This window comes from Cydia fagiglandana, chromosome 16, assembly GCF_963556715.1.
Source record: "Cydia fagiglandana chromosome 16, ilCydFagi1.1, whole genome shotgun sequence".
Classification (NCBI taxonomy): Eukaryota; Metazoa; Arthropoda; class Insecta; order Lepidoptera; family Tortricidae; genus Cydia; species Cydia fagiglandana.
Genome location: NC_085947.1, coordinates 921,606 through 932,728, shown reverse-complemented (window position 1 = coordinate 932,728; position 11,123 = coordinate 921,606). Strand labels below are relative to the sequence as shown.

Below are 11,123 nucleotides of genomic sequence, written 5' to 3'. Positions count from 1 at the left end.
CTAAACTTGCCCTTTTCTGACTGCATTTATATTGCATAATATGACTGAATAATGTGTGATTTGTTAAAACTACTATTATTTGTATAATTCGCATCCATATCGTTTTTTAAATACATTTTGACTCTGATATGGTGTTTTATATTATCCCAGTTAGGAGTAAACATAAAATCTACCTATAAAAGTGTTAAAAGGCATACCGGGTGTGGCCTGTAATACGAGCAAAAAATGTAATTGTAGGCTGTACTCCTCATACTGACCAACATTTGTTCAGCAACTTTTAAAAATAACTTGTGGTTTGATTTTTAACACTTTAAAATTTAATCTAAGCCGCAATGTATTGCGAATTTTGTTATGTTTAAGGCAGACGAGCAACGTCAATCACAAATGATATGGCGTGGCGACGGCGTCCATTGAAGATTATATTTATTTTGTATAAAAAATAGGAAGTCTTAATACTTCATAATTTTTAAAAGTTGAATTGAATAAAAGTGTCACCGTTTGAGGAGTACAATCTGTTTTAATTATTTGCTCGTGTTACAGGCCACACCCGGTATATTATATTATACTGCATAGGTACCGTAGAGATTGGCAAAAAAGAGTAGAAATTAAAAGTTTTCGCGATTTCGGGATTGGCCCCACAGTAAAAGTTGCTCAATATAATCTGAAAACCTTCCTGGGAATGGGAATGCAGTTATTTTTGGCCAACCTGTATATCTAACCCGCCAAAGTATACCCCTTACTGCATGTACATATAATAAAAAAATATTTGTTGAAATTTGAACTTTAATAGCTGTCAATAGAGTTAAATATCATATCCGCCATATATGGCTTCGTATGCGGTAAGGGGTTAATAGAATACGTAAAGGTTCTTTTTAAAATGCGCATGTGTGGACATGTCTTTGGCAATTAGATAAGTAGAAAAGAAACATACACCAGTCCATCAATTTTATTTTCGAAATAAAATACACGAGTAATAAAAAGCGCATTGAACAGCGACGCCCACGCCTCGGCTGAACGATATCTTTCTTCAATAGGGGGTATTACTGCAATGTTCTGCCGCCAGAGTGCAGCACTAGCACTTATCGTAAACCATAGAGTAACTTGCAATGCCTTAAACAGTATTTGACAAGTTTCTATAGATATTTTTTTTAAATATGAAATTGATTCATCAAGGCGGTTTGTTTATAGAGGGCCTAGCGCGAAAATCAAAATTTCGTTATCTGCCTCTCTATCGCTCGAATACGCAAGAGTGATGGAGAGGCAAATAACGAACCTTCGTGTATTGCGGTAGGCCGTTTGTTTGTGCTAGTGGCGCCCCCTACGCAAGAGTATTGCGTAATATTCCCTATTGGCACTATGAATCTAAGTGCCATTTCAGCCGAATCGCGCCGCCCGCTAATAATTATGGTTTTACTCACACAAATACACAATTTAGCGACATATCAGGCATATCAGGCAATATGGAAAAAAGCAGATGTAATAATATCACAAAGAAACTTATAGTCGCACCAATAAAAGCCTGCAGCGGATTTGACAGCCTACGCAGTGTAAGTGTTATTTATTTATACGTCATAATTTCATAGATGTTTGACGTTTAAAATGACACTTGCACTGCGTGGGCTATCAAGATCGCTGCAGACTTTACAATCTATCTAGGTCAATTTTGAAAAAAAATATAGTGCCATACCATAGCATTAGATTAACTAGTGCATATTATAACATTGTGTAAAGTACGCTAAATAACTAACTGGCTTTACAGAACGAATTGGCCAACAAAAATAACACCGGCCAACTTTGCTTTAAGGTAACTTTGCCCAATTATGCAAATATACAATGGTTAAAATTTGCATTTTTTTATACACATTACATGACTGAGTACCTATAAATGGGGATCTTGTTTAACGTGTGTCTTAAGACTTTCAGTGCCAAGAACCCGTTCATTTTGTATTGGAATTGTGGCTCTTGGCACTGAAAAGTGTTAAAGAACGTGTTTTGTGAAGTTCCAACCATAAACTTAGAACTGCCAATTATATATTATTATATTTATTATGTCACATATTAATTATGATATTAGATTTTTATTACATCTGCTTTTCACGATATCAGCGGGCGTATTCCGACAGGCTACCACTTACACTTATATAACCTAAAACTTGTGCGCGCCGGCTCCGCGGCCGGCGGTCGGAAGACTGGTTGGCGTAGGAAGCAAGGCGCGGCAATATTTGTTAAAGTTTGTATTCTGGCAACATTGGTGATTCTTAAGTGCAATTTTGCTCGTAAATATAACTTTGCCCACTAATTTTATCTCTAATTAAGATAACTTTGCCCACTTTGCCAAACTGATCTCGAATTACAAGCAAACTCAATCTTGTCATAGTATTAAGAGTGGGCAAATATAGGGATAATGTTATAGGTATTGCGATGTATAATTAAATATTTATCTATAGTTCGTTTTTTTTAGCATTAGAAAGAACTTGAAAGAAGGTAAGCGATCTTGACATGTTTTTTAATTGAAAAAACGCTTTTTAAAAATGAAAAAAGGAGATGGATATAAATGATCGTATTATTTTTCATAATTGTTACATATTTGCCGTAACTTATTTTTAAAATGTGTTTTTCAATTAAAAGACACATCAAGATTGTTTACCTTATTTCTAATGCTAAAAAACGAACTATAAATTGAATTCGAATCTTTGAAAAAAATTAAGTAAATAGACAATATTTATCACGTATCGCAAAGTTAAAAAAAAGCGTAGTTATTAGCGCACCAATTTTGCCTGAATAAAAACTAGTAGCCTCGCCGCGCCGTGGCAAACTAACCTAACTGACATAATATGTACTTAAAATACAACAACAACCAATAGCGCTATTAAAACATAGAATCTTAAATTAGTGCTAATACATAGGGCCTTTGCCTTTCTCTGCAGGCGGTCTAAAACATACCCATATTTGAACTTTACTGAGTATGCCTCACAAAGTATGTGTCACGAGGCATACGGATTCATAGAAGTTGAACATCGATTGCCTCGCGAGGCACAAGTTCTCAACGCGACTTAACAAATGCGAGCTTTACAAGCTTAAAAATGCCTCGCGAGGCATACAATTATTCGTGTCATTCGAATAGAAATGCCGTTAGACTTTCAGGCCCTACGTCTAAAATTTTAATAAGATTCAAACATATCAATCGTTATTTACATGATTTTTTTTAATAATTTGAAAAAACGTCGTAGAATACAATATTTAAAACGGTTCGATATAATTGGTTATAAAAGGTCTTTGGTGCAGACATTCAATATGGCGGCCGATAATGCAATCAACTCGCGAAAATGTTGAATAAAACTGGCCCCGTAGCCAACATGCCAATCGCTAACCCTACGTAGCGAACGAAACGCAACTGTCACTGTCACACTAATACGGAAGTGTGATAGAGAGACGCAAAGCGTTTCGATGGCGAAGCGCAAGCGATCGTCACCTTGGCTAGGCCGCCTACAGTCAGCTGCCGTGTTTGAAATGCCGTTGACAACACTTATACAGAGATATTGTCGACTTTTATCATATTTAAGTCGAATAAAATAGGCATTATAACAAAATTTTCAACATTTTCGCAGTAACTGCACATGATATTAAGTGTAGTATCTACACTATGTGGGTAAACTTTTGTAGAAAATAGTTTAAAAATGTTTTACAAAATATGTTGCGCTTGAAATGGGCCGCCGTTTTACCCTATTACTGTTGCCTTTAGCAAAGACATTAAGGAACGAAGAGTATTTTTATAAACTCTATTTGGGCCCTGATTTTGTTTTGTATGATATTTTAATTATGATCGATAGCAATAGAAGTGACTAAGAGAGCTTTATCAAAATATTTAATTTATTAAATTCAAAGACTTAAAAGGACGAGATGAATTGAATATAAATATGAAGAATCAAGTTGTAAACTGAAGAGCAAAGGAAGAGAGTGAATATGAAATTATTTAATACGTACAACTTTGCCCACCTCTACAGCGATCGAATGAGCAGTCTAAGCCTTGCACCGATTTTAAAATGACAAGGTGTGAAAATGTCATTATAAACGCCATATTTTTAATCGTAATTTGACGTTTATGGTGACTCTGACCTCTGTCAGTGCAGAATTAGCTTCGTAGTTAAACCGGTATATCATACAAAACACCATACGGGCCACAAACGATTGTAATCAGTAACTTCGTTGATGTAGACTAGAGAACGGCAGCCGCATACGGCTACGACACGTCACACGGATCACACCGATCACGACACAACACGCCACATGCACACACACCGGCGTCGGCGCTGATGCCGGGAAAATTGCAACTTTGCCCACTATTACCGATAACCCAAATGGGTAACTTTGCCCACTATTACCGATAACCCAGCTTACTTTAGCCAAAGGGGTAACATTGCTTATTTTCATTTCATTGAATTTGTAATCAAATCCATTGCCATATATTTAATGCCCGCCTAGAATTATCAGATATTATTGCACTATATAAACATTCTAAAATTATGCAAAAGGCTATAGAAGGAAACAGGTATCTATCAAATTTTTCATTAAAATGATTTATATAAATAAAAAAATATCAACTTTATTTGCCAATTTTTACGATTGTACTTTATTATGTACTCATTAGTCATATTTGATCAATACCCTTGATATTTATTCCCAGGTTTCTAAAATTATTTGGAGCAAAGTAACAAGATTCCGCGGCGCGTGTCCTACACATCACGGGTAAGCAAAACAAGTACTTATAACAAAATAGCCTTAAGGAGAATTCTTGCAACAGTCATACAGTCAGCAGCATAAGTGATGTGCGGAACAAGTGCCTAAAATAATCTACACACGACTCTATTGCTTTAAGAATAAAGTCTCATTAAAATTTGTAAAAGCCACCTCCACTAAGATGGTGAACTTTTAGATATGTCAAAATATTGAACAAAGTCGAGACACTCAGTCACTCATATTTGGCAACTTTGCCCGCACCTATACTTTGTCTTTGACTATACTTATGCTGCTGACTGTACTCTAAGCACTTGGTAACAGCACCGACGCCTTCGCACGGCCCGTCCCGAGCGATTTCCTACCTAATAATACTTAACATAACGTCTACTATTGCATCGTTTCCGGTTGCACGGTCGTTTAATGATATGTACACAGTAATGGCATTGATTAATAAAAGTTAAGCCACCAATGGTTTTAAGTTACTGAATTAGGGCGTAGAATTGGCATAGTACTTCCTAAACGCCAGTATACTATAAAATATAAAAGCACAACTTTGCCCACACGAGTCCAACTTTGCCCACCCATAAAAATATTTTTTTCAACGAATATTTATAGTTTAAATCCATTGCAAAATAAATTCTTGACTTGACAATTATGAATCAATGGTAATATCAATTACCATGTTTGGTAATACACAATACATATCATTAGACACCGCATACAATGTATAACAATGTAAAGTTTCGTACAAAATTATCTTAGTCGCGCGATGCCATACAAAATTGATATGGTTAAATACTACTGTTTAGTTTTTTATAGGATTCGTTACAGTACCTTGACAGTATATCACTATTACTTTACTAAAAATACTTAGGCCCACTTGCACCATTTCACTAACCCGGGGTTAAGCGGTTAAACTATTAACCTAGTTTCAAATTGTATGGCCTACCATGACAACTCCTGGTTTAACCGGTTAACCCCGGGTCAGTGGAATGGTGCAAGTGGGCCTTATGGAATTTTTAAGTATTTGTGACATAAATTTTTGCTTGATTTGATCACCTTTGATAAGGTTAGTTCCTGTCAAATTCGAGGCACTTTTTCTTACACTTTGCTGTTAAAATAATAATACTGTCAAAGTCCGTTTTATCGAAGGCATCGCGCTAATATGGTCGTTTGTCGCTCATTTTGTCAAAAAAATCATACTATTGTTGTGTAATGGAGCGTTCTACGTACTATATTATCGTTAATAATATTGCAGTTCCCTTTGTTCATTGCATATTTTGGTTCGAAATATTTCGCATATTTAATCATGCTCCATTATCGTATCGTTTCCAACCTTTCGAGCGACAAAAGTCCACAGGCATTTCCGAGTCTGCGGAGATTTTCTTTCACCATTATCACTTTAAAGACTCATTTACTTGATACAAGTTTCTTTGAGGCAAAAAATCATTTGACAAACCCAATCAGCAACACTCATAACACCGCCAATGGATTTTATTACTGTGGAATAAAGCTTAAATCGGCGTGTGCGTAGACGTGCAACGCTAAAATGTTAGAGCCGTGCACACACACATCACGCAAGCGGTATGCCATCTCCAATAAAGATCTGTATATTACAAGGCGCGTCTACACACACGCGTCCGGTGTGCACAGGCCTTTAGGTTTCCTGTCAGTTTAGTCTTTAAGATCTAGGCGAGAAACTCATACCATGAAAATGGCCTTGGTGGAGCTTGGTTTTACAATAGGTAAAGCTGCCTTGTAGGAAATATATTTCCCACCCGATTTTGAACTTTATTTCAAAGTGATAGGGTTCAATTTTGCATAATTCCTCACACCCTTATGCCTTATAAAGGGTTAAGGCGAGAAACTCGCATGATACCTTTCTCGCAGGACCCGATAGCCACAGAATCCATACACGGTACACTTATGGTAAAGGAACTAGATGTCCTTGTCTTTTTCTCTTTCTGTCTCCCTCTCTTTCCCGTTGGTGTGGTTGTGTGCGTACTCGCCGTCGCCGTGCGTGTCTGTCGGCTGCGTTAGGACGTCCGTTCTGTGAAGATAGTAATAAGTTAAGTTTTATAACTTCTCTCTCTATCACGAACTCGCGAATCCGACATTATTTAACTAAACTAAGCGGTAAGAGCGTGCGACTTTCAATCCGGAGGTTGCGGGTTCAGACCCCTGCTCGTACCGATGAGTTTTTTGCAGTGGCGGATTTGCAGTGTTGGCCGCCCTAGGCCCCGGGCCCTGTAGTAACTAGTCGCCCTTTTCTCAGCACCCATCTATAGACTGCCGCCTTGCTGCCGCCCCTAATATCTTGATGCTCTAGGCCCGGTCCTAATGGGCCTTAGGGCTAATCCGCCACGGGTTTTTCGGTACGAAATATCATTTGATATTTACCAGTCGCTTTTCGGTGAAGGAAAACATTGTGAGCAAACCGGACTAATCCCAACAAGGCCTAGTTTACCCTCTGGGTTGGAAGGTCAAATGGCAGTCGCTTTCGTAAAAACTAGTGCCTACGCCAATTCTCGTGATTAGTTGCCAATGCTATCGCCAAGCGGACCCCAGGCTCCCATGAGCCGTGGTAAAATGCCGGGATAACGCGAGGAAGAGAGTGGTTCTTGAACTGTTGTGACCTGGTAAACCACCGTAGCTCCGCCGTTTAAAAAAAAAACAAAAACTAAATCAAGAGAACAATCCAAATATGTAATTATAAAATATGCACACAAAATTTCCATAGAATCACGTTTCGCTCGGTCAATAAACAAATAAATATGTTAAAAAATATTGAAAATGGGAGCGCTAGGTCTTATAGGGTTTAAGTTCCCATTTGCCCTTTTTAAACAACTGGTGCCAGTTGTAACGATTAAGAATTATTTGGTCTTACTTTATAGGTTTTTATAGATCTAGCAAAGACCTTTGACACAGTGATCATACCATCTTTTCTAAATATAATGAAATATAGCATCTTGGAATCAGGGTAACCTCACGACAGTTATTTAATAGTTACCTCAGCGGACGAACATATACTGTTAAGATGGGAAATTATCTAAGTAACGAACAGCCTTTGAGTTTCGGTGTGCTGCAAGGAACTGTCCTAGGTCCAACGCTTTTACTCACATTCATTGGCGGACTATATCAGACCATTATAACTACAACCACTACACACAACACACATCGACAAAAAATGTAATGTATATGTATGTATATGTAATGTATATGTATGTAAATGTATATGTATGTGTATGTATGTAATCGTAAATGTATCGACATGTACGTTGAATTATTATAACGAACCTGCCAGCCAGCAGCGCCGGCGCGACGCCGAGCGCCCGCTTAAGCGTTTCGTGCGTTTTCATCCGCAGTCGGATCAGCTCATTTTGAACGCGTTCAGTGATCGCTCGCCGCGTCTCTTCTTCACTCGCGTTTGATTCTTTTAACCTGGAAAAACATAAAATATTGAATTTTGAATTTACCTCTTTGTGCAGCGATAAAGCCTCTAAAATGCAAAAAAAAACCTTAAACATGCGATATATGTATACTAATTATGTTCAATATAATACAGCTAGTTCCAACTGTTCTATTAAGGTATTCCTCATGTTATAATTCTTTGCAATATTTTAAGAAAAAAAAACCAATAGTCTGGCCGGAATAATCAAAGCCTGCCTCATTATTAAACAGTTCGTTTATTACCTAGAACTTCTTATTTCGCGGTCTCGTGGTCCTTGTAATAATTTAAATGTATAAAACATACGTTTTTTAATTATAATTTAGTCTAAAGAATTAACAAGTTACATTACTGAACAAGTTAATAAGCTGTCGAGTGTCACAGCATTCCGCCATCACACGCACCACACCCTTACCTGGCCAGTAGGTTAGCGAGCGGCACGGGCTGGCCCACGGCGAGCCACACCCGGTTGCCGGCCCGCAGGCGGTAGGGCTCGGTGTTGGGCAGCACGGCGTCCATGCCCTCGTGCCAGATCGGCAGCACGAGCGGCGCGCGCCCCGCCGCCGCGCACTCCGCTATCATTCGCCCCACACCCCATTTGAATCTGATGTGCTCCTGAAAATAATAATTAGAATATTTTTTTCCAATACTGTAATTAGACCAATTTTGATGTATTGGTGTGAAGCTTGGACGCTGACTCAGAAAGAAGAGAGCAAGCTCTTAGTGGCGGAGAGGAAAATCTAGCGGAAGATTCTTGGGCCTATTAGAGAGGAAAATGGATCTTGTAGACAAAGGAAAAATAGAGAGCTAGAAGAGCTGGTTGCGATGCCCAATATAATTGGCGAGATCAAAGCCTCACGACTCCGCTGGCTTGGTCACCTGGAGAGGATGGGGGGATCGTGCTGTGAGAAGAGCGTATGTGGGGCACCCGGGCGGAAAACGTCCGTCTGGGCGTCCCAGATACCGCTGGAGTGACGAAGCCCAAAAAGACCTGTCCGCCCTCGCAATACGCAAATAGTGCGAAGAGGCGCAGAATAGGGCAGAGTGGCGCTCTCTTGTGTCAGAGGCCAAAATCCTTTTGAGTCACTTTATGTAGAATAAATATTTCAAAGACTAACCCCCTTATTCATAAACGATACAAACCTGAATTAGCTAATAAACGTTTGTCTTTATCTGTCGTTTTGGCTTATGTATTTGTAAGAAAGTGATAAAACATAATTGAACTAAATCAGGCCCGTAAAGTTTTATAATAAGGGGGTAAAGTATTTCCTTTAATAACTAGTTTTTTTTTATATAATCCGATAAGGTTGGGACTTTCTTTATAAGGTGTATTCCTATTTGTCCCCGCCCCGCCCTACATGACCCTGACACCATGCATGAGACTGGGACCGCGGTGACAGAAGGGGAAAAACTAATCTTGGCGCTAAGTATCTATTTATTTAGATTTTTGGTAAGTTTAATGAGACAAGTTCGCAAAATACAGCGGGTTGTAAAGTCAGCGATATAAATTCGTTTCGTACACTCATTCTCCAAAATTCGTAAATTGTGTTAACATGTCGGTTCCGGTGCGGGGTTCTCAGACGCTCCCACGATTATTGAATGAATCGATGCTTCCGTCATCAACTCGATAATACTGGATTTGAGTGGAATTGTTGCAAAGTTTTCGATATTTACGTTGGAGAGGTTTATAAATAATAAAAAATTGCCAAAAAAGTATTTGTGACCTTATGTGATGGCGCTTACGCCATTATTAACGATGCTCCGATATAAAGTTATACTTAATAGTTAATTTTTCGTACTTTTAATTTTTCTTGCACCTATTACTACTTGTTCTCTGTTTGGCCCAAAGGTTAACTGGTAGAGAATGCCTTCTGGCATTAAGTTCGCCTTTTGTACAATTTTTACTGTGCAATAAAGTTTAAATAAATAAATAAATAAATAAAGTTACACTTCCGCGCGACCATGTGCGGCGTAAGCGCCATCGACAATAAGGTCCCTTTTTAGTAGATAATGTTACGTAGTATTTATTAATCTGTGAATAATGCCCCATTTTATGATGCGTTGCGAGGGATGTCTTTTAAGAATCAATAGAATCACTGCAAGCGAGGAGGAAAACAAATGAAGCGATTCTATTGGCTCTTAACAAACACATCCTTCGCAACGCATCTTCGCCCATCTCTTGTCGAAACTCACCCTTAAAGTATTCGCTATAGTAATCGTAATAAAGCGTTAGATGCGCAGTAATCTCATCAAATACTCGCCCGTGAATGATGTCTAATTCTGGATATCACTATAATAGGCTGCTAATTGCGATAATATACGGTTTTATGTCTCTGAATGGCAGCAATGCGCAACCGTCTGCCTACTAATAGCACTCTGAACTGACCAGAGATGGACCTTATGTTCTTTGCAACAAGGTTCATAGTCAGTTAACATTGTTGGGAACGCGCATACAAAAGGAAATAAACAAAGGATTGTATCGTGAACTGCTGACGCCGGCGCACGTGGGTCATACTAATATGCGATTTGGAAAACATCGTCGGGTTGAAAGTTGGCACTGATTGGATAATATGTACATAATTACCGCTTTTAACTCTCACTGTCTAGCTAAACCTATTGTGTCATAGAAATTTTGTTATTAAAATTCACTTTACCTAATAGGTTAAGATTCTTACCCGGAAAAAGGCAAGCCTTACCAATCTGACACTGGGTTAACGGTTTAACCGGTTATCACCGGTTTAATGGGATGGTGCAAGTGGCACTTTCAAACGTAGATGGGCCATAAGCTAACATAATGGTTAGGCGGTCGTCACACTGCTCCGCATCTCGCAGCGGCGTCCGTTGATGCGTTTTTTAACTTTGTATGTAGAATCTTGATTTTGTATAGAAAAAACGCATGGTACGACGTACGACACACTGGCTCCGCGTCGACGCGCGG

At 38.6% G+C, this 11,123-nt stretch overlaps 1 protein-coding gene and 1 long non-coding RNA gene across 2 annotated transcripts in view; one reads left to right on the top strand and one right to left on the bottom strand.

Annotated features, from left to right (window-relative positions):
* Positions 1–931: 931 nt before the first annotated feature.
* Positions 932–11,123, bottom strand: part of LOC134671715 (tafazzin) — a 35,232-nt gene continuing 25,040 nt past the window's right edge. The window contains exons 5-7 of the mRNA XM_063529548.1: positions 8,601–8,800; positions 8,035–8,178; positions 932–6,787 (exon numbers count right to left, since the gene is read on the bottom strand). Coding sequence (XP_063385618.1) covers positions 6,676–6,787; positions 8,035–8,178; positions 8,601–8,800 — 456 coding nt within the window. The 3' untranslated portion in view covers positions 932–6,675. The remainder of the gene's footprint in view (positions 6,788–8,034; positions 8,179–8,600; positions 8,801–11,123) is intronic.
* LOC134671722 (uncharacterized) overlaps positions 7,119–11,123 on the top strand; it is a 144,350-nt gene continuing 140,345 nt past the window's right edge. The window contains exon 1 of the long non-coding RNA XR_010099261.1: positions 7,119–7,267. This is a non-coding gene — a long non-coding RNA (uncharacterized LOC134671722). The remainder of the gene's footprint in view (positions 7,268–11,123) is intronic.